At 41.1% G+C, this 27516-nt stretch overlaps 3 protein-coding genes across 3 annotated transcripts; all 3 read left to right on the top strand.

Moving 5' to 3' along the window:
• The first annotated feature begins 19361 nt into the window (after window positions 1-19361).
• On the top strand, window positions 19362-21950 carry LOC104216625 (transcription factor MYB8-like). The gene is made up of 3 exons (XM_009766720.2): window positions 19362-19638; window positions 20474-20944; window positions 21527-21950. Exons 1-3 carry the CDS (start codon window positions 19506-19508, stop codon window positions 21814-21816), a joined length of 894 nt encoding a protein of 297 aa, XP_009765022.1. The 5' UTR covers window positions 19362-19505; the 3' UTR covers window positions 21817-21950.
• Window positions 21951-25406: 3456 nt separating this feature from the next.
• On the top strand, window positions 25407-25925 carry LOC104216626 (uncharacterized). The gene has a single exon (XM_009766721.1). It carries the CDS (start codon window positions 25407-25409, stop codon window positions 25923-25925), a length of 519 nt encoding a protein of 172 aa, XP_009765023.1.
• Window positions 25926-25976: 51 nt separating this feature from the next.
• LOC138882713 (uncharacterized) lies at window positions 25977-26549 on the top strand. The gene has a single exon (XM_070163332.1). It carries the CDS (start codon window positions 25977-25979, stop codon window positions 26547-26549), a length of 573 nt encoding a protein of 190 aa, XP_070019433.1.
• Window positions 26550-27516: the final 967 nt, after the last annotated feature.

Below are 27516 nucleotides of genomic sequence, written 5' to 3' on the forward strand. Positions count from 1 at the left end.
GTTCTGGCGTATTGGATCACGGTGGTCCATCTGGGAGTCGTCACCAACAAGAAAATATCCATCATAAAATGTCAAGACAATACGACTTGTAAGTAAAGTGATATAGCTATATGTAAAGTATTTATCTAGTTGGGTAACTTATCATTTTGTTCTTTTTGTGCAGTGAAAACGAGCTTCTTGATGTTCCTGACCTCACACAGTTGCCCATAGATGACGTATTGACTCGTGATTTGGCAGATGCGCAGAGTCAGGAAGATGATAGTGATTATGACAACAATGCGGATGAGTCTGGAGATGGCACACCCTTCCCTGATGAGGGTGATGAGGAGGAGGAAGTGAATGTTGAACCTGAGCTGATGAGGGAGCATGTTCCTCCACTTCCCGCTAGACAAAGAGTGTACGAGTCCCACGTGCCATTTCATGAGCGGAATATTCCCTACCTTGATAAGTATGCCGAACGTGGATGCCCTCACAAGGGATGATGATGAAATTCGGTCAACGATGTGGGATGAGTCTAGACCAGCGGTTCTGACAAAGGGCATGTATTTCCCCGATAAAAGGCCACTATTACATATAAAAACAACAAACATAACATACATATGAACAACAAACTAAATAAATAATATTTATTTATTATTTAAGCAAATAAAAACATAACATTAACAATAAAAATTATTTATTAAGTTTTAACTATTTTTTGTCCCAAAGCTAATAAATCAATCCGGATATAAATAAGATACAAATTTAAACACAAACATAACACAAATTAATATGAAAACACATTCAACAATACAAATATGCATGTACTATACTAGTTTCGACATAAACAAAATCGAAATACCTCGATTTAAGTTTTTTGAAATAGATTCAAATCGAATTTTTGAACCCGAAAAAAGGAATCCAAAGCTTGTGTTGTGTGCGGGACCTACACTCTTTGCTTTTTGGGTGACATGTGGGGCCCTATTTTTTTTTTAACTTGAGGGGGGGGGGGGACCAGCAGTGAGGAGGGGGAGTTTTTTTAATGGAGTCATTGTCTTGGGGAAGAAGAAGGGGACCTATATTTTATTAAAGGAAAACGCAGTACAATACTGCATTTCCCTTAATACTGCGTTTTCCTTTAATTAAATATAGGCATTTATGGCAGAGTTATAAGGTGGGCCCAATTTTAATAGGGAAACGCAGTACAATACTGCGTTTAAGGGAAACGTAGTATTGTACTGTATTTTCCTTTAAAAAAAATATTATTTTTTAATAAATCGCAGTATAGTACTGCATTTAACATTAACGGCTAACTTTCCATTAAAGTAAAATGCAGTATTATACTGCGTTTTATGTATTTATGTAACTTCCTTTTTAATAGTAGAAAGGTATTTTTTGCCCAAAAGGGCACTATTTAAGTTTCGGACTTGATAACACTTGCATACTTTCACAGTGCGTATATTAGTTCACCTTGTAGAGTTAAGATTTAATCAAGAGGGAGTCTTGACTGCATGTTCAAGTGAATTCGTGAGAATCATTAGAACATTAGAGTGAATTAAACTAGAGTTAAATCCCAAATAGCTATCTTGCACTTATCGTGTCACGACCTTTATTCCTCATATTGATAAGAAACCAACTATGTGAATCTCTAATTTCATGTCGTCAATTGTCAATTGCTTTCTTTTAGTGTTAAATATAGTTCCTAATCATTTAACTCATTTTTTGATCCTCCTAAATAGCAATTAAACCAAAAATTACTCGAACATTGTTTAAATACAATCCCTGTGGAGATGATATTTTACTAAACTATCTTTGGCTAGCGAGCATCAATTTTGTATTATGTTTTACACTCATCGATGCCAAACCCGAACCCCTTCGCGTTGTATGCACCATCTATGAATAGGGTTCAGATCCCCGAGCTAGTCCCTGAAGTGAGCAACAATTCCTTCTTAACCTCGGGGATCAAGGCCAGCATAAAATCGGCCACGAAGTCCGCCAAAATTTGAGATTTTATTTTTGTCCAAAGTTTGTACTTGATGTCGTACTCGCTAATCTCTATGGCCCATTTGGCCGACCGGCCCGAGATCTCGAGTTTGTGCATAACATTCCTCAGCGGATACGAGGTCACGACACATGTGGGGTGACATTGAAAGTATGGTTTTAATTTCCTAGAAACGCTTAATACGGGCGAGCGCTAATTTTTCTACGGGTGGACATCTTATCTCAGCATCGCCTAGGGTTCTACTAACATAATAAATAGAAAATTACGTACCTTGTTCTTCCTGGACCAGGACACCACTTACCGCTACCTCGAAAACCGCCAAGTAGAGGTATAGTTGTTCATCTGCCTTCGAAATGTTGCAGCCAAATAAGGATCAATAGGTATCTCTTGAGTTCTTTTAAAGCTCGTTGGCATTCCTCAGTCCAAGAGAAGTCATTCTCCTTTTTCAATAATGAGAAAAACCGGTGGCTCTTATCCGAAGATGTCGAAATAAACCAGCCCAAAGCAGTTATCCACCCGATCAGTCGTTGTATTGCCTTAACATTGTCAACCACAATAATATCTTGTATTGCGTTTATTTTTTCCGCGTTGATCTCTATTCCACGGTTAAATACCATGAATCCGAGGAACTTGCCCGAGCTGAACCCGAAGGCACACTTCTCCAGGTTTAGCTTAATGTGATACTTCCTTAATATGTCGAAGGTTTCTTGCAAATATTTCCAATGGACCTCTGCTCGTAGGTACTTAACCAACATATTGTCAATATAAACCTCCATTGATTTCCTTATTTATTCTTCGAACATCCAGTTAACTAGGCGTTGGTACATGGCACCATTATTTTTTAGCCAAAACGACATCACATTATAACAGTAGGTGCCGAGTTTGGTTATGAAAGAAGTATTTTCTTGATCGTCGAGTCCATACGAATTTGGTTGTACCTAGAATAAGTGTCGAGAAAACTCAGTATCTCGTGTATGACCGTCACGTCGATCATTCGATCAATATTTAGCAAAGGAATCGAATCCTTTGGGCATGCCTTTTAGATCCTTATAATCTACACACATTCTAATTTTGTTTCATTTTTAGACAACTCCTATGTTAGCTAACCAATCCGGATATTTAACTTCCCGGATATAACCTATTTTCAAAAGTTTAGATACCTTGTCTTTGATGAACGCGTGCTTGATCTCGAACATCAGCCTTCTCTTTTGCTTGACCGGATGGAACTTCGGATCCAGGCTCAACTTGTGAGTTGTTACCTCTGATAGAATCCCTGTCATATCTAAATGGGACTAGGCGAAACAATCAATATTAGCTTTAAGAAACTCAGTAAGTTTTTTCCTAAGCTCGGGATTTAGTCCCATGCCCAGGTATACCTTTTGATCTGGTAGGTGCTCGATCATTACAACCATTTCCAATTCCTCGATCATCGATCTAGTGCCATCTATGTCATCAAGTGTTATGAAAGATATCAGAACTCCATAATCATCCTTTTTTGTCCACTACGTGCTCCTCCTATTTTTCTGGCCCGATTGAGGTGGGGAGCGTTGATTGCTATTTGGTTTCCTTTTCTTTAGTCAGTTCCCTGATTTTTGTGCCGAAACTGCAGGCCCTGGGATTACTTCATCCACATCGAATATTTCCTTTGCGACTGACTATTCCCTGTAACTTGTTTTGATTCCTCCTCGAGTGGGAAATTTCAACGCCTGATGTAAGGTTAAAGGCACCGCTCTCGTACCGTTAACCCATAGCCTTCTGAACAAGGCATTGTACCTCATGTCTACCTCGATCACATAGAACTTATTTCCTGGGTAGTCTCGACAGTGTTTACTGGTAAAGTTATCCCATTATTCGTTGTTTCGCAAGCCATGTTGAATCCGATAAACACCCGGATCACCGATATGATCTGGTCCAATAATCCTAGTTGTTCTATGACCCTCAATCAGATGATGCTGGCCGATCTACCTGGATCAACTAATACACGATTAACTCAAGATTTATTGATAAGTACGAATATTACCACTGCATCATTGTGAGGCTGGATGATGTCTTTGTCGTCTTCATCGCACAACGAGATGGCCCTTTGTAGGGCATAATCTCAGGTGCGTTTTTCCCTTGTGATACTTTGGTATGTTTTATCATCGGACCTTGGGGGACATCCACTTCCCCTATGATCATGTTGATCATGTGTTGGGGCTCTTCTAGTTTGACCTGTTTGTTGGCGTCCCTATTTCTGAAATGATTTTTGGCCCATTCGCGCAAGAATTCTCGAAGGTTCCCATTATTGAATAATGACGCTACTTCTTCCCTTAGCTGTCAACAATCTTCGATCCTATGAATATGAATACTGTGGTACTTACACTTCATGTTGTGATCCCTCTGGTCGAGATCCGACTGAAGTGGTCTAGGCCACTTGGTTTCTTTGGTGCATCCTATGGACGACACTATACATGCAACATCTATCCTGCATCGTTGTGAGGCTGGATGATGCACTCGATTTCTTCGTCGCTGAACGCGATGTCCCATTACGGGACATAGAATCGTGTGCATTTTTCCCTTGTGACAGAAACTTTGGTGCATTTTATCATGGGCCCTTGGGGGACATCTACTCCCCAAATGATCATGTTGATCACGTGATGGGGCTCTTCTTGTTCAACCTGTTTTTTGGTATCCCTGTTTCTGAAATGATTTTTGGCCCGTTCGCTAAGGAATTCTTGAAGTGCCCATTGTTGAATAATCGAGCGACTTCTTCCCTTAGCTGTCGACAATCTTCGGTCCTATGACCGCGAGTACTGTGGTATTTACACACCAAGTTGTGATCCCTCTGGTCGGGATCGGACTGAAGTGGTATGTGTCACTTGGTTTCTTTGATGCATCCTATGGACAATATTATACCTACAGCAACTACGTTGAAATTGTACTCTGATAATCTCGACGTTTCTCTATCTCCGAGTGACCTGTCAAAACTGCTTTTTGTCATCAGGTCTCGGTTGCTTCATCCTTGATCATTTCTCTTTTCATTCCTTATCGGGTAGGGCCCGAATCCGTTTCCCCTCCAATCCATACTATACGGCTGGTATCAATTTCGGACCGGCCTTGGCTCCTGGATGATGATTCTCTTAGATCTGTCATTTACTCTATTGGGGTAAACAGACCCCGAGAGGACCCCTAGTTGGTCGTCCTCGATTCTGATCTTCGATTGATACCTATTATGGAAGTCGGCTTAGGTGACCACCGAGTATTACACTGAGTTGTTCTTTAATTATTGAGATACTATGGAACTTTAGGGTTGAGCCCTTGAGTAAATGCCTGAACAACTCAATTATTAACGACCTGAGCCAGGTCCATCCGTTCCATCTAGAACCTCGATACAAATTTCCTAAGAATCTCGTTATCCCTTTGCTTGACTTTGAAACGTCTGACTTCCTCGTCTCGACCTTGATGGCATCGACATGGGCCTTTACGCAAGTATCTACAAGCATAGCAAACAAATCAATAGAATTCGGAGGCAAGTTGTGATATCATATCATTGCTCCCTTGGACAAGGTTTTCCCAAAAAAATTTCAACAACACCGACTCGATCTCGTGATCTTCCAGGACATGTACCTTGATTGTGTATGTATAGGAGGTTACATGCTCATTTGGATCTATGGTCCCATTATATTTGGGGGTGTCGAGCATTTGAAACCTCTTCAGTATCAACTTCAGTGTTGCGCTCGGGGGGAAAGTCTTCTGAATAAATTTTTTGGAGTCTGATCCCTTCAATATCGGGGGTTCTTCCGTGATCTAATTGACCGTGGAGTTATAAGTCTGCGCCTTCTTATCATTAGTCTCTATCATTTAATCGCCAGACTTGACCCTCTTTGTTAATGCTTCGAGCATCTTCATCTCCTCGAAAGTTTCCCTAGGCCTGAATTCATCCGGTTCCACGACAACTAGTTCATCATCTTCGAGTGTTTTCCCATATCTGCTCGGGCTCAATCCTGTTAGGGATGTGAATATGGTTATGCAACTGTGCTATTGCTATTTGCTGAGCTTGCAACATTTCAAAAATCAACCACAAACTAACCCTATCACATTCACCTTTGGGTGCTCCTCGAGCCGATGGCCGGGGTGCCCCACGAATGCTATCTCCGGGGTCCATTAGCAGATTGATGTTGATGGCAACCTGTGAGTTAAAGTCGATTGGTTCGACAAATGGGGCACCATTGGGATCACCAGGGGACACATCATTTCTACGATCCATGTTATTATTTTTGTCGTGGTGGTCTGACTCGGAATCAAGTTCAAGTGAGTAGACTGAGAATTTGATATCCTTAGGTTAACCTGAAATCAAACTTCAAAGAACAAGTGTAAAAATATGGTGTGTTATGAAGATTCATATCAAATCACCACTATTATCCTCACTCCCATGGTGGGAGCCAAATAGTTTACCCTTGAAAACGAGTAACAATTAAATTTATATGCGGTTCAAACAATACGTGATTTAATTCAATACGAATAATCTGAGAACAACAAGCAATTGAATTAAAGAGAGAATGTATTTACCATGAAAATCGTAATAACAATTAAATTTGATTATGGAATTCTAAAAATACGTGATCTATTTTTATGCAAGTTTGTTAAGCAGTTGATGCTATGTGTGAAGTTTAGAAATGAGATAAGAGCAAGGAGCGAAGTGATAACCAAATCGATAGGTCAATTATAGGGTCCTCGAGGTCGATTCCAGAGCTCAACTGGGAGCTATCGGGGTGGTCGAAGTATGGCTAACAGTTATGATAGAATCAATAAAGGCTCTTTATGGCCAATGATAAGAAATAAATGAAGAACAATAATAAAGATAATAAATGAAAGCAATAATATCAAGAGAGTATGTTAGAGAGCAAATAGAATGTTCTTGTATATTTCGTGTGGAGCAACTGAAGCAACAGAGAGTTACAAAGTGATAAGGATCCACTTTATATATGAGGGGAATCCTAACATAGTATAAAATATATTAATTACAAAGATAAAGGGATGGGACAGTTATATGACACTCTGATTCAGAGCTAGGGTATCACTAGGCTACGTCAGTCCTAGCCGTGTACCTTGGGAACTCCCCATCTCTATCATAGTCGTGGTCAACATTGTCCTTAGGTCGAGCATCGAAGAACCTCGAGGGAGGAAACTCGATCATAGCCTCGCACTATCGAGCCTTCGAGATGATCAGCTAAGGTGTCTAGATGATGAGGAATTGGGCCCTCCGATTTCACCGTATATAGATAGTCCCCACGTTTCTTAGAGAAGAGCGATAAGAAACGATTTTGACATCCAATTCTTCGAGCTTCTCGCAATGACGTCATACCGATGACGCAAGCCTCCATAATCACCGAAACATCCCATCGTTCCACTTATCTAGGATCATTCAAAGCATTACGGTTTCTCATTTTTTGTAGCCATAATGTCACCACTGGTTCAGCCCTCAAGGACACATTAAATGTGCCTCCCGTTACGTCTTTCGAGGGCGATAATTGCATCATCGGTTATGCTGCCTCCCTTTCTATAAATGGGAGCTTCCTGGGATCAACCTTTCATCCAAGTATCTTCCCGCATTTATCCATTCATCTCTTCTTATGATCCTTATTCATTGTCGTTCACCATGTTTGGGGCCCATGGCCTCAAGATTGTATGGCGACATTTCTATCAGCTATGCCATGACCTATCTCCAGGACTCTCTCATGTCGAGAGAGATTATGCCGTTTTTTTGTTGTTGTTGTTGTTGTTGTCGTCGTTGGACCGGGATGACGAAGTAGGGGCCGATTTCTCCTGGCCCATGGAAATATTTGGACTCTACACCGCTGCTCAAGAGGGAGCTCGGACTATACACCGCTGCTCAAGAGGGAGCTCGAACTATACACCGCTGCTCACCTCCCCCTATTACCCAGTACGACGCCTCACTCCCTTTTCTTTCCGTGGAGTGAGGTGGTACTATCTACTAACTGTTGCATCCCGCACAGGGGCAACGTCTCAAGAAGTGGCTTGACAATAGTAGCCTGGCGAAATTTATACTAGCTAGATTTTTCACCCAGCCACTTCTTTGTTCGTTTCTGCCTCTTCTGTGTCACTTTGCTCTTCTCCATCGCTTTCCTCTTCGTTGTCTCCCCTTTTGAAGATGCCATTCTGGGGGATCGAGATAAGACTCCCGAGGAGGTGATGCTCGAAGATGCTGCTGCCGAGGAAATGCCTTTGAGAGTAGGCTAGGCTTTAGGCTTTTACTATATGTGTACCTTTTCGCTTCTTTGTTTCTGTGTAAGGACCCTTCTTGCGCTTTTGTAATCATATGTAAGGGCCCCCATGTGGGTCTTTGTAATTGAAAGTTTTTTATAAATACAAAGAAGTTTCTTCAATTTTGCCTTTGATGCTTCCTGTATTCCCTTTTATTTGCACTTATGGAGACTCTGAATGTGTGATTCTATGAGCTACCGCCAATGTCGAACCCAAATGCTAGTGTTTTTCCTGACCTTTGATTGGCTAATACAACCTCCCGCGGAACCCTTCGTCGTTCCTTGGATCGAGCCTGGATTGGACCGATAAGCTCGGGTCATCGTGCCCCTTACTTCAAGTCGAATGAAAGTAACGCTTTGAGCCTTGAAACCGTGATTTATCACTTAGGCTCCGCGGTAACTTTTGACGAGAAATTCGCTCGGAGACCCCTGGACAGGGACTTCCTTTGAACTTTCGAGGTCAGTCCTCGAGTGGAGGTTCGTTCAAATCTGGATCACCTCGAAACTTGTTTTGAACTTAGTGTAGATAGCCTTAAGGCACTGTAGATAGATCCTAGGAAAGTGTTTGTCTGAGCTCAGATGGTGCCCCGGGGCCAAGCCCATACGGGTGTAGTTTAAATGTTTATTTTCTTAGAGCATGACTCCTTTTTGAGGGAGGTCCTTGAGGTCGGGTACCTCCTCGGGACTAGCAGAGGTGTTATTGGCCTTTTAGAGCCTAATTACTTTCGGAGGGAGGTCCTCGAGGTCAGGTACCACCTCGGGACTGGCGAAGGTATTATCGGCTTCTTAGAGCCTAACTTCTTTTTGATGGAGGTCCTCGAAGTCGGGTACCACCTTGGGATTGATGATGTCGTTAGATCTTTAGAGCCTAACGTTTCTTTGGTGGAGGTCCTCGAGCTTGGGTACCACCTCGAGACAAGCGATGGTGCTTTTAATCGGCTTTGAGGCAGACGGATCATCGTCGTTGTTTCCTCATATATATAAGGATGTTGTTGCTTTTTTGGAGATCCCTTCATTTTAAGCAGTTTCCCTTCTCTTCCCACGTCAAACCTTTCATTATTTTAGTACTAACGTACTTGCACAGATTCCTGCTTTAGTTGTCCAATCTTGCCATAGCCATGACTGCTGCATCGGGGTCTGCCTGGCAGAGAGGGGAGAGCTCTGCCTCTGACATTCGGGACCAACGACAGTATACCTTGAAGACTGCTTTTTCGATAGGAGAAGAGCACCTTGAGTTAGTGAGAAAAGACTGCAGATGGGGGGAGAAAGTAGTGTTACAGATATTTTCCCCGGATGAAGGCATCACAAATCGTGCCGATGGATTTTTGAATGTATACACATATCCTTTCACATTGGGCCCCCTTGATAGGGTTGTGCTCGATTTTTGTTTAAAGTATCGAGTTACCTTGGCACAGATCCATCCATCGTTTTGGAGAACAGTGTTTATGATGAGATTTTCCGCAGAGAAGGCGGGGCTGGAACTTACGCTCAGTCATCTGGTTAGGCTGTACCGGCCCTTTCACAATTGAGGTGTGCTAACCTTACGATGTCGATCGACCACGCCCTTCGTTGTTGATGATGAGGAAGATGGAGATCGGGAGTGGATGAGTCGCTTCGTCTGAGTGCGGACCACTGACATTATCCTTGTGGAGTTCATGCCATTCACTGAAAATGGACCTTATTTATCTTTTACTGCAGTGGTTTCATGGGCATCAGGCGATATTCTTGATTTGCCAGATTGGGTTCAGAAGTTGGTAACCCGCTCGACCTGTGACGAGCGCAAATGGCGAGCTTTGTCCTGGGGCAGATGGGAAGCAAAACACCATGGTGCGTGTTGTGTTATTTTTTCCTTTCCCTTCCCTTATCTGGAGAGGCATTTTCCCTTTATGAATATTAATCTTGTTGTTGTAGGCATCAGAGAGCCTGCCGAGGCGGTGCCGCGCTCCTCTGGAGAGGGGAAAAGGTTGCCGGCTTCCGGGCTAAAGAACAACAACAATAAGCGAGAGATGCTTTTACAGGGCGATGGTACTCAAAGCAAGGCGAAACGGGACCGAGGCTTCGGAGTGGAAGCATCGTCCGAGCCTACCGTGTTTGTGGTTCCTGATTCCGGAAAGGTTGTTTCTCCATTGCCATCGCCTTATTTTTTCGTCGACAATACTTCGAGGTCTACTAGAAATCCAGGGCCGCATACACCGAGCGACTGTGCCTCGACTGGAGTCGACCCTTGTAGAGCTGGGAGAACTGGGTTGGTAGATGTGTGTTCGACCTTCGAAGAAGCCCAACGGTTTCACTTTGTGGTGAGTTTTGGCACAGGTCTTACGAGCTTCTCGCCTTCCCTTCCTTATTAGGTTTTCTTTTGTAGGCATTCGACAAGCTTAAGTCCGGGTTGTTTTGTTGTGAAGCCAGGCTGCAGAAAGTTCTGGACGAGGAGAGATCCCTTAGGCTCCTTTTTGATGAAAGGAAGTCGAGTTGGTATACTTGCGGTATGATGTGGGCTGTAGCTTAAATTATGAGAACCATTTGAAGGAGCAGGTGATTTTCTATCCCGAGTGAGCATGTATTTCGCCTTCTGGATTTTGAGGCTAATGCTTTGTTTATTTCAGTTGTAGAAAAAGATGGAGGCCTTGGAGCACCTTCGGGATGAAGTTGGTCAGGCCAGGCATGAGCATGATGAGCTAAAAGGTCGGTCGGAGGCTCAGGCTTTAGAGGGGAAGGATGCTCTGCCTAAAGTTCTCGCTTTTGAGGCTCAACTTAGCTTAGCTTGTAATAACATTTCAGTTCAGACAGAAATGATAACGAAGCTCGAGTTTGAGCTTTTGAAGGTTAGAGCTGAGATCGTTGATGCCCGGGCTGAAGCTGTAATGCACCGAACTAGGGCTGATCAGGAGATGGAGATCTATTCAAAGGATGATGCCAATGCCCAAGCTGAGTTGAGAAGGATTCTTGACCGCAAAGAGAGGGTTGGAGAATATGCTCGTTGCAAGTCTCGGAGAAAAACTCTCGAGGAGATCTGTGCCAGGGATTTTGTTCTCTCGAAAGAGTTGGCGCGAGTGATAGCGGACGAGCGTGATGCTCGGTTACTTCTGTCCGACCCCGAAGAAAACGAAGATAAAGCCGGCAGGCCGTAGCCCTTAGTAGACGTAGATTTCGCCATTTGTATGTAGCATTTTCAAAGCATGTTTGTAGATGGAGATTGTGTTTTCTTCGCATATGTGTATAAAAGAAAACCTTGCGGCTTTATTTCTTTTGTATCCTTTCTGTCTTTAATTTGGCCAGGTGAACTGGTCTTTGAGTTGGTATGAATCCTTAGAGTCGTGATATGGCCCTGGGGCTCATTAGGCTGGCCCATAGGCTCTTACACATTTGGTCGATGTGACCTATTGTGTGGGCTGGCGACAATGACTCTTACTCCTTGGGCTGATGCGGCCTTTTTTTTAGTGCGGGCTGGCGATAATGGCTCTTACGCCTTGGGCTGATGCGACCTTTTTTAGTGCGGGCTGGTAACAATGGTTCTTACGCCTTGGGTTGAAGCGACCTTTTATGTGTGTGGCCCTGAGGCTCATTAAGTTGGAGACAATGGCTCTTACGTTTTGGGTCGAAGCGACTTTTTATGTAGGCTTTATTTTTCCCTCGATAAAGATTTTTGAAATAGTGTTTGCTTGACTCTTCGACGGCTTAATAAAAAACCATGATTGTGAGTCGTTATATGGCGATGATCGAACACCTTGGGAGGTTTAGCTTGGAGGCTGAGTATCTCGAAGCTGATGTTTAGGAGCTGACATGGTCGAAGCTCTTTTGCCTATATCGAGGGTAGCCTATTTAACCGATTCTTTTCGAAGTAGATTCGAAGTAATTGAAGGCCTATGATTTTGTAGCGACGGTCGAGCGTCCCCGAGTCGCGTTAGTTCGGCTGGTACAGCCATGTGATCGGAGTCATTTGTGTTCGGACGGAGCCTTTAAATCCTAAGTGAAGTAGTTTCGGCATCTATATCGAGGGTATGCCTTTTTAGGGGTCTTAAAATTTCGATATATAGCGGAAACTTTAAGATCGGGTTTATGCCTTTAATAAGGTCTTACAAGTTTTACATGGCTTTGAGGTCATACAGTTTTGCATGCCTTTGAGGTCTTATAGTTTTGCATGCCTTTGAGGTCTTACAGTTTTGGATACTTGGTACAAGTTTGTTCATGCCATGCTTGAGGTCTTACAGATATTGTCACTTGGTACAAGTGTGGTTCATGCCTTGCTTGAGGTCTTACAGTTTTGCATACTTGGTACAAGTATTGTTCATGCTTGCTTGAGATCTTACCGATATTGTCACTTGGTATAAGCGTGGTTCATGCCTTGTTTAAGGTCTTACAGATATAGTTGTTGCCTTATGTAGGTCTTACGAGACCGAGTTTGCCCGCTCGGGGTCTTATGGCCTCGGGTTTTGATAAGTCGTTGGAGGTAGCACTTGACGACAGTCCCCGAGTCATCGAGGGTACCTTATCTCGGGAGTCGTTACTTGTAAATTTTGTATTGCCTCATTGAGGGCTTAAAAATTCGGAGATCCTGACCCTGAGGTCGTACGTTTTTTGGGATTTTGACGCCAGCCCTCGAGTATTCGGGGCCCTTTCGGCTTTGGAGATTTTTAGTGATTTTCATTTTGTCTCATTGAGGGCTTATGAGCTTGGAGTCCCGACCCGGAGGTCGTTCAGGTGATGAATTATTGACGCCAGTCCCCAAGTGTTCGGGACATTTTTAGTGGAGAAGTCATTTTTGCCGAGGTGCCGAGCTTCTTTTGGAGTGTGAGATGCTTTGATAAAAGATATTCTTCAATTATTTGGTACAAGTATACATGTTTTCGCCATCGGGGGCCCGACTATACAGACACGGTTTGTTGGACCGTTTGGCCAGGTACATCATTTTCCTATTATGACCCCATTTGGAGTTTCTTGGCTTTTTCGAGTGGATGGCCTCCCGGGGGGATGCCCCCCAGTGTTCGAGGTTGATTGCAAAAGAAGCCTTGAATACCTGTTTGATCTTCCTTAGGTAGCATATAGACGTTGCCTTGTTAAAAACCTTGCCGGTAAAACCCTTCTTGGAATGAAAACCCGGCCAAAGGAAAAGAGTACAACGCATGCTTTTGAAACCTAAGGCCTTCGGGCTGGGAAGAGCTTTGGTTGTTTCGACCGGATACCTGCATTCCGGTTAGTATAAAATGCAACTGAAAAAGGGAGATGGTCATACCTTAGTGCAAATGGCGCTTCGGATCTCGGTGTGACTCAATCATTTATTACGAGAACTCGGTACAGTCTTTCGTTTCGTTAAGTCAGGCGTATCCGAGAATGTTGCTTGTTATCGCTATTTTATCATTTGCTTATCCTTTGGCTCCTTCGGTGGTGGAGGTATTGGCATCGGCACTATGTCATGCACCGCAAACATTTCCTTAACCACATGTTGTTCCCCGTAGACGATTTTTATCCCATCCTTTGTAGGGAATTTCATCATTTAATAGAGGGTGGATGGTACTGCTCTCATGCAATATATCCACGGTCTTCCGAGCAAGGCGTTGTACCTCATGTCTCCATCGATGACATGGAATTTGGCATTCTGGGTTGCACCGGCCACATTGACTGGGATGGTGATTTCTCATTTCGTTGTTTCACTTGCCATGTTGAATCCATTGAGGACTCGAGTGGCGGGAACGATTTGATCAAGCAGTCTGAGCTGCTCTATTACCCTCGACCTAATAATGTTGGCCGAGCTACCTGGATCCACGAGTACACGTTTTATTTGAAATGTATTTACGAGGAAAAAGATTACCAGTGCGTTATTATGAGGTTGAGACAAGGTTTCGGTGTCCTCTTCGCTGAATGTGGGGGAATCCTCGGGTATGTACCATCGGGTTCACTTTTCTCTAGTAATGGATATCTTCGTCCTTCTCATTACGGGCTCCTGTGGGGCATCGATGCCTCCTAAGATCATGTGGATGACGTCTTATGGCTCATTGGTTTCGTTCTTCTTGGCTGCCTCTTTTTTCTGGAACTGATTTTTGGCTCGGTCGCTAAGGAACACCCCGAGATGACCTTTGTTAAGTAGTCGGGCTACCTCTTCTCGGAGTTAGTGGCAATCCTTGGTCATGTGGCCGTTTGTGTTGTGAAATTCACACATTAAGGTATGGTTTCTCTACGAGGGATTTGATTGCATAGGCCTGGGCCACCTGGCGTATCTGATTTTGCTGATGGCGAACACGATGTTTGATATATCTACGTTGAAGTTGTACTATGATAAGCGAGGTTCCTCCGCTGGCCCTGCATTCCTATCGAATCCAGCTCTGTTGATGAGTCCCCATGATTCTGTCCTCGGTCTATCCTTCGATCGTTGCGAGGTGGGTTGCGCCTCGAGGCGTTCCTTCTATCTTCGGTGTATGGTTGATATCTTTCTTTGTTTGGATTTGGCTCCTTCTCCAAGAGCCTTATTGGGTATACTGAGCCCCGGGGGCTCCCAGCTGTTCATCCTCGACCCTAATTTTTGACTGATATCGGTTGTGGACGTTCGACCAGGTCACGACGAGATATTTGACCAGGTTCTCTTTCAGCTGCTTTGAAGCCACCGAGCTTCGTTCATTCAGACCTTGAGTGAAGGCATGCACCGCCCAGTCTTCAGAGACCGGTGGTAGTTCCATTTGTTCCGTTTGAAATCGAGACACGAACACTCGCAGCATTTCGCTCTCCCTCTCCTTGATCTTGAATACATCAGATTTCCTTGTTGCTACTTTGATGGCACTAGCATGTGCCCTTATGAAGGAGTCTGCCAGCAAGGCAAATAAGTCTATGGAGTCAGGAGCTAGATTGTGATACCACATCATGGCCCTCTTCGAGTGTGTTTCCCCGAACATTTTTAGTAAGACGGACTCGATCTCGTCGTCCTTTACATCGTTGCCCTTCACTACGCAAGTGTAAGCAGTAACGTGCTCATTGGGGTCTGAGGTCCCATTGTATTTTTAGAGTTCTGGCATTCTGAACTTCTTTGGAATGGGTTTCAGGGCCGCTTCTTCTGGGAATGGCCTTTGTATGAACTTCTTCGAATCCACGCCTTTCAGGACGGGGGTGCGCTCGGAATTTGGTCGACCGTGGAGTTGTAGATCTCAACCTTCTTGTCGTTGGCTTCTATCATTTTCTCGCCTGATTCGATCCTTTTGGTGAGGTCCTCGAGCAGTTTTACGATGATGGGATCGGTCATCGACCTGTTACTGCTCGATCTCTCCGGTACCTGTTCGGCTGAGGGCGCTACCCCCGGTGCTACCGTGCTAGGAGTTTTCTGGTGACTTTGCAGTTGAGCAATAGCTAGCTGTTATGCCTGCAACATTTCAAAAATAACATGAAGGCTAACCTCCCGTTCTTCCCTAGTTAAGATTTTCTGAGCTTCTTGTTGATCCTCTTGGTGCACGCTCCTGTCGATGTGTTGGGCGTCACGTGAGATCGCATCCACAGGGACAAGCTCTTGTGTATTCCCAGGGTTTTGTGGTGGCACACCAACATCAGGAACAACCACACTGTTTTCTTTGTGGTCCTCAATTGTTGTTTTCACCTCCATTTACCGAGTTAGATATTTTGACCTGAAATCGAAGATCTTGGACAAGAAAAAGTGTGAAAGATAACTTGTGTTATGTAGTAAAAGCAACAAGAAAATAATCACTATTACTTTTAGCCCCACGGTGGGCGCCAAACTGTTTACCGTGAAAATGGTAATAACAATTAAATTTGATTATGGGATTCTAAAAATACGTGATCTATTTTTATGCTAATTTGTTAAGCAGTTGATGCTATGTGTGAAGTTTAGAAACGAGATAAGAGCAAGGAGCGAAGTGATAACCAAACCAATAGGTCAATTATAGGGGCCTCGACCTTGTCGATTCGGGGCCTCGAGGTCGATTCCGAAGCTCAGTTGGGAGCTATCGGGGATGGTCGAAGTATCGCTAACAGTTATGACAGAATCAATAAAGGTTCTTTATGGCCAATGATAAGCAATAAATAAATAACAATAACGAAGATAATAAACGAAAGCAATAATATCAAGAGAGTATGTTAGAGAGCAAATAAAATGTACTTATATATTTCGTGTGGAGCAATTGAAGCAACATAGAGTTACAAAGTGATAAGGATCCCCTTTATATATATGAGGGGAATCCTAACATAGTACAAAATATATTAATTACAAAGATAAAGGGATGTGGCAGCTATATGACACCCTGATTCAGGGCTAGAGTACCACTAGGCTCAGTCAGTCCTAGCCGTGTACCTTGGGAACTCCCCATCTCTATCACAACCGTGGTCAACATTGTCCTTAGGTCGAGCGTCGACGAACCTCGAGGGAGGAAACCCAATCATAGCCTCGCATCCTCGAGCCTTCGAGATGATCAGCCGAGGTGTCTGGATGATGAGGAATTGGACCCTCCGATTTCACCGTATACAGAATGAATGATCAAACCAATCGCAATGAAAAAATCAAGCATGGTTTTAAGTTGAACACTGAAATCCAGCCTCGATCGAACCCTCAATATGGGCTCGGTTGATATTAAAAAAGAGAATAACTGAAGAACAGTTTGAATAATAGCTAGAAGACAAAAATGAACTTTTATTGCTTTGTTATGTGTCTACAGAGTGTTGGAATGAAGAAATTCTCCCTTTTTATATAGTAGAAAAATTTATATCCTAGTACAAGTCTAAATAAGGTTAAAAAAATCCCAACATTCGTTGTTTAACCGTGCCCGATCCCAGATACATCGTTCATCTCTTCCGAGTTCTAACACGAGGAGCCCTTCGGCTTCACTTGAAGTTGCGTTGGACCGTTCTTTCTTCTCGTCTCTTTACTAGGGAATCGGGGGTAGCATTGTCCCCGATTTTACCCGTAGCCTCTATATTACATTCTTCAGCCAACGGAGTCGCACTATCCTTCGTTCCATTTTTTAATTTAGATTCAAGTTGACTAATTTTCTCTACAAGTCTATGAACCACAAATTTTGATTGTCGATCGATTTATTTGTCTCTCCAATGCCAAAATATGCACGATCGCAATCCCTATCACAACAAAAATTCACTTTCAATTCAACAAGATAAACTCTGCCTAAATCCGAACCGCATAGCACATACTACGGGCCATTGAAAAATAACAATAAGAATTGCTAATGCGGGCGCAAGGAATTCCCCCAAAATAGTATATGCCCGATATAGTATATACTAATGAATGCTCCAAGCCTGTAGTCTAAGAAGTTTCTGAAATTTGAAATTTAAATTTTTTTAATCTAAGATCAGTAATATATTAAGATTATTAAATTGATTGCCTTTTTAGAAGAAATAAATTATCAAATATTAAATAAAAGATTTTGCATTTTAAAAAACTAGAAAAATAATTTCAAAAGAAACTATATGTGAAATTAGTTTAAACCTGCCTCTTATTAGGTTTGATTTTAGTTATAAGTTTTCTATTTTAATTTTTCCTCGAGTAAATGCGATATATAAGTATGTAATAATTTGGACTTAGTACGTAACATTGTTATTGCCTTTTGTTTAATCATTTAAGCAACCTCCACTTCCAACTAAGATGTTGTGAGTTCGAGTCACCCCAAGAACAAGGTGGGAGTTTTTGGAGGGAATGATGCCGATGATCTATTTGGAAACAGTCTCTCTACCCATGGTAGGAGTAAGGTCTGCGTACACACTACCCTCCCCAGACCCCACTAGTAGAATTATATTACGTTGTTAGTTGTATTTAAAACGTTTAAAGCGCCCTCATCTCTTAATTTCTCCCATTGGCCCCCACCACTCATAGGGAAAAAAGGAGGAGAAAATAATGCTGTCTTTGTATTTTTGGGGTGTGTGTATATGGGCCATGGGATTAATACTGCAGAAATTCTAGGTGGCATTTTGTTTATATAAAATTTCTCTATTTTAACTTTTAACTGAGCTGGTAATTTATTTTTCATTATTTAATCATTCCTTCTACAGGAAAAGGGCCGCTCCTTTGAAGAGGAATTGGAAAAAAAGGAGCTGCAACTTTTTTTTTTTTTTTAATTAGAGCAAATGATTCAATATATGCTTAAACAAATCATAATTTCTGTAAGAGAGAGGATATTTTTGTCTTTTTCTCCAAAGGTAGATTTAAAATGATCCCTTAGAAATACCCTTGAACAGTTTGATCCGTTAACTTTATCAAAAATACGCATTTTTGGCGTCAATAAAAGAGTTAACAAATGCTGGTTGTTAGATTCAATGGAAACTCTGAAAAATAAAGATATTATTTTTGTCTGTTTTTTGTGTCTAGTGTATTTTTTTTGTGTCTATGTCTATTTGGAGAAGTTTTATTTTGTGTCTCATACAACTTACACTATTGGTATGAGACTCCTTTTTGTCTCACAATTGTGGACCCCAATATTACACTTCTGGGTCCACAGAAATCTGGATCAACAAAACTGTGAGACAAAAAAATTACCTCATACAACTAGTTTTTGGTGCAGTTTTTCGTGTTGCGGTATTTTTTGATTTGACAGGACTTCCCTAGTTTTTCTAGTTAGATTTTTTTTCCCCCATAATTTCGCTAAATTTAACCGGCAGAGTTTGTTAAATATTTGATAAAAACCGAAAGTGCTTACTTTTGCCAAACATAAAGGAGCGAAATTGCTCAAAATATATTTAAGAGACCATTTTAAAGTTACCTTAAACATAAAGGGTCATCTTTGTCATCTCAAAACAAAGTGTGTATAATTCCTTTTTTTTCTTTTGGTTTATTTCACGTATCTTAATTTGATTGAATATGAAGTATAGGAATGTAATTTTCTTTTAAAATTTTGTGATTTTAAATTAAAAGTGTCGATAACACATTATTAATAATGTTCTTTTAACTCTTGTGATTTTAATATATCGTCATTCCTATACGAGAGTGTCATTAAGGATAGAATAATAATATCGGGAACAAAATTCTACTACTAAATATAAAAATATATTTTTTAAATAGACTTAAAAAAATACACATTACATGTGGGAAATAGTTTAATAACTTCTAGACCTAGTTCATCTTCTTCATTGTACTTAAATGTATACTACTACTAATATATATACATACACACAAGTAGCTTGGATTTAAGATTGTCTCTCTTTCTTGTGCTTGACCATTAACACAAAAATCCCTCATTGTCTCTGAAATCAGCTTTAAAATATTACCAAATTAAACCCTCATTGTCTCTGAAAATCAACTTTTCATTTGGTGAATAAGAATAGGAATGGGAAGAAAACCATGTTGTTCTAAAGAAGGTCTGAGAAAAGGTACATGGACTGCAAAAGAAGATAAGCTACTTACTGATTATATTAAAGAACATGGAGAAGTTGGATGGAGATCTCTTCCTGTAAAAGCTGGTAATCACTTTTTAGTTTCTTGATTCTTGGAAAGATCACTAGTAGAAACACTCTATTTTTTCTGACGGATCTCACAAATAATCCATCTGAATGTGCTCTTTGGGAGCTATTTCCGATGGCTTTCTGCCAGAAATCTCAAGTTTCTGACGGTAATGTTCATTAGTAGAAACAAGGACATATCTCGCCTTATGATGGTATCAGATTAATTTGGGATAGTTGAGTGACCATTTGAGTAATGGACTCTATATATATATATATATATGCTCCCTATGCAACATTATTGTGCACGATGATCTGTTTTTTTTTCCTTCAAAGTGTACGATATTGATAATATGATTGTCTATATTTTATGTTTAATAATTACTCTATGCCTGAAGCATTTGTTTCTATTGACCAATTGATTGAGGTAAAGATTTAAGTTGCAGGAGCAAACACTAACACCAGTTTAATTTTTTTACACCATTAGTAAAATATTAACCGGTCATAAAAGGTTATTATTTTATTTGCAAGTTTGCTAAATCAAACTTGTTTGGTATAATTAGCCTTATAAACGCTCAGTTTTTTACCTGATAATGTAAAAATATATAATAGTCCTCATAATTTAAAGGAATATTTACACAAATAGCCAGCTGGATTCACTATTACTTTTCTTAGCCGGCATAAATAAATAATGAACTGATTATACACAGTTATACACATATCATACATTGATTATACATATATATTATATATTTGCTGGCTATTTTAATTTAAATGGTTCTATGTGCGACTATTTAGTGTAATTCTTCTAATTTTTTAAAATTCATTTAGTAATTAATGTTGTTTGTATATTCAGGCCTACTCAGATGTGGCAAGAGTTGTAGATTAAGATGGGTGAATTATCTTAAGCCAGGAATCAAGAGAGGTAATTTTACAACTGAAGAAGAAGATCTTATTGTCAGACTTTATAATCTTCTAGGAAGTCGTTGGTCTCTCATTGCTGGAAGAATACCTGGTCGAACTGACAATGAAATAAAGAATTATTGGAACACACATCTTCTCAAGAAACTCAAATCTGAAGGAGTTGAGCCAAAAATACACAAATCTCTTGCAAAACACACTAAAAGACAAAAGGAGAAAGCAAATGTTTCTTCCCAAATTAACCAAAAAGGTTACAAGGAAAATAAGAAGAGGAATAAAAAGGGCAAGATTGAAGAAAATTGTAACAATATTGAAGACAAAGAACAAGTAGCTAAGAAGACAGAGGAGCAGTGTCGTAATCAGGATTCTGTGCGAGTGATGTCAGCTAATAATCACGATATCACTTGTAAGTGTATGCGATTTTAAAGTTTTACTTTCTATACTAAATTAGAAACTACTTTTATACTCTTAAATTAGAATTTACTTTTATATTATTTTCAAGTAGCATGCAGTTAAACTTCTCTATAATATTATAACAATACTTCATTGTAACGATCGAGGTTTATTTAAAGTCAGTTTTCATGTTATATTGTATTGTATATTCTCTATAACTACACTTTACTGTAGCATCCAAAAGGTGCCTAGAAATAAACGAGGTTCTTATAAAGTGATTTGACTGTATATAATTCTAAAGAGATATTATTTACACACGTATATAAAGAAAAATATTATTTATCAGATGACACGCTTTGCTGAGCACATGCATGGTTCTTTTTCATGTTATAATATTCATGATATATTATAATATATATTCTGTATAACGGCACTTCGCTCGCTGTAGCAGCCAAAAAGTGTCTAAAAATAAACAAGGATTTTATAGATTGGCTTGACTATATATAATTCTTAAGAGATATTATCTACACGTATAAAAAGAAAAATATTACGAAGCGTTATCTGATGACATCGCACACGCATGCTTCTTTTTCAGGTTCTTCAAGTAGTGCTGGCTCTACTAGTGAGAAGGAAACTAATTGCAATAATGTCCATTGTTCTTCTTCTGCTCAAAATCTTGAAGAAAATGATAATGAAATTTATGAGAAGCTTCAGGTTATTGATGAATTACTCCTGAATGATAATTGTCTTCTACCAACTGAATGCAGAGAGTTCAATAGTGAAAGCCAAATGCTGTTGATGGAGTTCTATGAAGAGTATTTTCAGCTTGTTTCTGAAAATTCATGTCATTTTCAAGATTATGCACATTCTGATTTAGGATTTTAGTTTTATGGGTTTATCATTTAAAGTTATAGGTTCATATCTACTATTTATTATATTTTTAATAATTTTTTATATATAAATTTATGTTTCACATCGAAAGATGATTCTATGTTGCATCCGCCCCTGTTTGAGGTTCTAATGAGACATGCATATTTATTCAGTAAATAAATTTTGAGGAATTGGTCACCTCTATGGTCGTTTTTTACTTGTATTGTTATTAGAGTTAACTTATTTACCCTGATCGCGCGAATAAATTTTATGAAATTAAGTCACTCAAAAGATATTTATAGGTAAATCTTTAAAAAAATTGTAATATTATTGTAAAAAAAATTACATGATCAGATCAGTCAAAAAAAATATTTATAAGTAACTATCAAATTTTATGATATTATCAAGTTAAATTTTTTTTTATAGGTAACTCTTCATAAAAATAAAATTATAATTTTGAAAATAAGGCAAGTTATTATGTGAGTAAAATTGACATAATATTGTAAAAAAAAATTATACGATTAGATCACCCAAAAAATATTTATAGGTAACTATCCACAAGAAAATGAAATTTGTAATCTTGAAATTAGAAATAAAATGCAGCAGGCAAAAATGATAGTATGATATTGTAAAATAGTAGTATAAGTTAAAACTCTTATATTAGATACTATTATCGTACCTTCATCTCAAAAGGGTTTAGCTTAGTTTTACATTTTAGAATTGACTTGGGTTTGGGAAAATGGTGTAAGCGTAATATTTTCTTTCTTTTATTTTATTTGACATTTTTTTTCTTATTAGTTTATGCAAAAATTAATACCATTTCATTATTTGAAAGTTATTTAATTCCATATTTTACTCTAATGACATGACTTGCGAGATCCCAATAAATATAAAAGTAAGTTTATAAACATTGAGGTCGATGAGGTCATGGAGGCAATGCGTAAGATGAGAAGGGGCAGAGTTACCGGACAAGATGAAATTCCGGTTGAGCTTTGGAGGTGTGTGGGTAGAGCAGGTTTGGAATGGCTTACTAAGTTGCTTAATGTTATATCCAAGACTAATAGGATGCCCGAAGAGTGGAGGTGGAGTACAATGGTCCCGTTGTATAAGAACAAAGGCGATATCCAGATCTGTAACAACTATAGGGGTATTAAATTACTAAGTCATACCATGAAAGTTTGGGAGAGAGTGGTAGAAATGAGAGTGCGAAGGACGGTGTCTATTTCAGACAACCAGTTCGGGTTCATGCCGGGGCGATCTACCACAGAAGCTATCCACCTTATTAGGAGGATGGTGGAACAATACAGGGATAAGAAGAAGGATCTCCACATGGTGTTTATCGATCTAGAGAAAGCGTACGACAGGGTTCCTAGGGAGGTCTTATGGAGATGCTTAGAGGCTAAAGGGGTCCCGGTTGCCTACATTAGGGCGATTAAGGACATGTATGATGGAGCTAAGACTCGGGTTAGGACAGCAGGAGGCGATTCCGGTTATTTTTCAATTATTACGGGGTTGCACCAAGGGTCTGCGTTCAGCCCTTTCCTATTTGCCCTGGTGATGGATGCTATAACGCATCATATTCAAGGGGAGGTGCCATGGTGCATGCTATTTGCTGATGACATAGTCCTAATCGACGAGACACGACGCGGCGTCAGCGAGAGGTTAGAGGTTTGGAGACATACCCTTGAGTCCAAAGGTTTCAGGTTGAGCAGGACGAAGACGGAATACCTTGAGTGCAAATTTGGGGCAGAGCCGACGGAAGCGGGAGTGGAAGTGAGGCTTGATTCTCAAGTCATCCCTAAGAGGGGTAGTTTCAAGTACCTGGGGTCGTTTATTCAGGGGTCCGGGGAGATCGACGAGGATGTCACACACCGTATAGGGGTGGGGTGGATGAAATGGAGGTTAGCGACGGGAGTCCTGTGTGACAAGAAAGTGCCACTGTTACTGAAAGGTAAATTTTATAGGGCAGTGGTTAGGCCTGCTATGTTGTATGGGACCGAGTGTTGGCCGGTGAAGATCTCACACATCCAGAGGATGAAAGTTGCAGAGATGAGGATGTTGAGGTGGATGTGCGGGCATACAAGGAAGGATAAGATTAGAAATGAAGATATTCGAGAGAAGGTGGGTGTGGCCCCCATGGAGGACAAGATGCGGGAAGCAAGACTCAGATGGTTCGGGCACATTCAGAGGAGGAACACTGATGCACCGGTGAGAAGGTGTGAACGACTGGCGGTGGTGGGTACGAGGAGAGGTAGAGGGAGACCTAAGAAGTATTGGGGAGAGGTGATCAGGCAGGATATGGCGCGACTTAGGGTTACTGAGGACATGGCCCTAAACAGGGAATTGTGGAGATCGAGCATTAAGGTTGTAGGTTAGGGGAAATTGTGATGTCTTTTTTACAGCGCACTAGAGTGAGACTAGCCAGTTAGGAGTTAGTCTTAGGATGCTATTGATCAACTACTGATGATGGGCTTTATCTGTTGTGTATTAATACCTTACATCTTTCTCGTATTTCCTATATCTCTTATATTGCTGTTACTTTGTTTTTTATGGTATTTATGTTATGTTATGGATTTTATGGTATTTTATGTTGTTTTATTAAGAGTCTATTGATAGTACTAATATAGTGTCTCTTGTTGCCTCTCTTGTTGCCTCTTTGAGCCGAGGGTCTCCTGGAAACAGCCTCTCTGCCCCTTGGGTAGAGGTAAGGTCTGCGTACATATTACCCTCCCCAGACCCCACTTGTGGGATTACATTGGGTTGTTGTTGTTGTAGTTTATATACTGAAAGTCACTCATTATCATTGACAGATCAGTTCTTTAAAATAATTTTGTTCCATTTTTACCGTATCTTCCATCTATTTTTATATTTGACTTTAGTGGCGGCTAAACTGTTCGCCTTTATTTGAATTTTCACATTTTTCTTCCTTATATTCAATTTTCAGTCGAAAAAAACATGGATTACTGTTATTGTTTTTTCCTAGTTTTTTATCTGCTGACAAATTATAATATATTATTCTAGTTAAAGTAAAGTGTCTTTTGGGCAATGTTGTCGGACAAAGTTGTCCAATCGAAACTATTTTTTTAATAATTTGAAAAAATTATTGGACGAGGAAGGGTCCAACGATAATGATGGTGACTTTTATGCAGCATGCAAATATTGGCATCACTATTATTTTGCATGGGAACATATTTTAGAGAGAAAAAATGGGACTACGAACAAATCAAGAGTTGAAACTTTAGTCTTTACCACCAATATAAAAATTGTGAGAATTTTTAGTCTACGAACAAATAGATTTCATTCAAATCTCGTAAAAAAACTTAAATACTTAAATGTTGTTCAAATACTCAAATTTTAGAATTGGGTCATGGAACGTAGGTACATTGACGGGTAAGTCTATAGAGTTGGCGAAGATCCTCCAGAAGAGGAGGGTCAATATAGCTTGTGTTCAGGAGACAAGGTGGGTAGGGTCGAGGGCGAAGGACGCAGACGGGTATAAACTTTGGTACTCAAGAGTCTAGAGAGGTAAGAATGGAGTGGGTATCTTGGTGGATAGGGAACTTAGAGATTCTGTAGTTGAGGTTAGACGAGTGAATGATAGATTGATGAATATTGAGTTGGTGGTTTGTGAGTACACCCTAAATGTCGTTAGCGCCTATGCGCCGCATGCGGGCCTAGATGAGGAGGTTAAACGGTGCTTCTGGGAGGGATTAGATGAGATTGTGCGCCAGGTTCCGCCTGCTGAGAAGCTATTCATAGAAGGGGATTTCAATGGTCATATTGGGTCGATCTCTGGTGGTTATGGCGAAGTGCTTGGAGGCTTTGGCTTTGGAAAGAGGAACAGGGGAGGCACCTCGCTTTTGGACTTCGCTAAGGCATTTGGGTTGGTAATTGCGAACTCTAGCTTTCCGAAGAGGGCGCATTTGGTTACTTTTCAGAATGCAATGGCAAAGACTCAGATTGATTATCTCCTCCTCATGAGGTATGACAGAGGGCTGTATAAGGATTGCAAGGTGATTCCGAGCAAGTTACTCGCGACGCAGCATATGCTCTTGGTGATAGACGTGGGTATTATGTTAAAGAGGAGGAAAAGGTCTGCTCGAGGAAGACCAAGAATTAGGTAGGGAGCCTTAACTGAGGATAAAGCCCAAGTGCTGGAGGGGCGGTTGTCGGCTATGGGAGCCTGGAGGAGCAGTGGCGGCGCGAGCTCTAGGTGGTCCGTGACAGCAGACTGTATAAGGGAGGCTGCGAGAGAGGTGTTAGGGGTCGCGACGGGCATCTCTGGTGGGCACAAAGGAGATTGGTGGAGGAATGAAATGGTCCAAGGTAAGGTGGAAGCTAAGAAGGCGGCGCACATGAAGTTAGTGGGGAGCATAGGTGAGGAGGGGAGGCGATCGTGCATGGAGAGGTATAAAGTAGCTAGGAAGGAAGCTAAGCTGGCGGTCATGGAGACTAAGATCGCGGGGTATGGTCGTATGTATGAGGAACTGGGGGAAAAAGGCGGGGAGAAGAAGTTATTCTGGTTGGCTAAATTGAGGGAGAGAAAGGCTCGGGATTTGGACCAAGTGAGATGCATCAAGGACGAAGATGGTAGAGTATTGATGGAAGATGCCCAGATTAAGAGGAGATGGCTGACTTACTTTCAGAAACTCCTGAACGAAGAAGGGGATCAGGTTATTGCGCTAGGCGATTTTGAGCATTCCGAGAGTCACTGTGACTCTAGGTACTGCAGGCGTATCATGGTTTAGGAGGCCGTAGGAGCTATGCCTAAGATGAGTAGGGGCAGAGCGACCAGGCAAAACGAGATTCCTCTAGAATTTTGGAAGTGTGCGGGGAGAGCAGGTTTGAAGTGGTTGGCTAGGTTATTTAATGTTATTTTTAAGGAGAAGAAGATGCCAGATGAGTGGAGGTGGAGTACGATAGTTCCATTGTATAAAAACAAAGGTAATATCCAGAGTTGTAATAATATAGGGGTATCAAGTTACTGAGTCATACCATGAAAGTGTGGGAGAAGGTGGTTGAAGAGAGGGTGAGGATGATAGTGTCTGTTTCCGATAACCAGTTCGGGTTCATGCTGGGTCGTTCAACCACGGAAACGATACACCTTGTTAGGCGGTTGGTGGAACTGTACAGAGAGAGAAAGAAGGATTTGCACATGTTGTTTATTGACCTAGAGAAAGCGTATGACAAGGTTCCTAGAGAAGTTCTATGGAGATGCTTGGAGGCAAAAGGTTTGTTGGTCCCTTAAATTATGGTGATTAAGGACATGTATGTTGGGGCAAAGACTCGAGTTAGGACAGTATGAGGCGATTCTGACCATTTTTCGGTGGAAATGGGATTACACCAAGGTTCTGCCCTTAGTCCATTTTTGTTCGCCCTGGTGCTGGACGCGTTAACACACCATATTCAAAGAGAGGTGCCATGGTACATGTTATTTGCCGATGACATAGTTCTATTTGATGAGTCACGAGCCGGTGTTAACGATAGGCTAGAGGTTTGGTGACACACTCTTGAGTCTAAGGGTTTCAATCTGAGTAGGACGAAGACGGAATACCTGGAATGTAAGTTTAGCTCTGAGCCGGAGGAAGTAGACTTGGATGTGAGGCTTGAATCACATGTCATCCCAAGTAGGGGTAGCTCCAAGTACCTTGGGTCGGTTATCCAGGGGGGAGGGGAGATCGATGAGGATGTTGTACATCGTATTGGTGTAGGATG

Source organism: Nicotiana sylvestris, chromosome 12 (genome assembly GCF_000393655.2).
Source record: "Nicotiana sylvestris chromosome 12, ASM39365v2, whole genome shotgun sequence".
In the NCBI taxonomy this organism is placed as follows: Eukaryota; Viridiplantae; Streptophyta; class Magnoliopsida; order Solanales; family Solanaceae; genus Nicotiana; species Nicotiana sylvestris.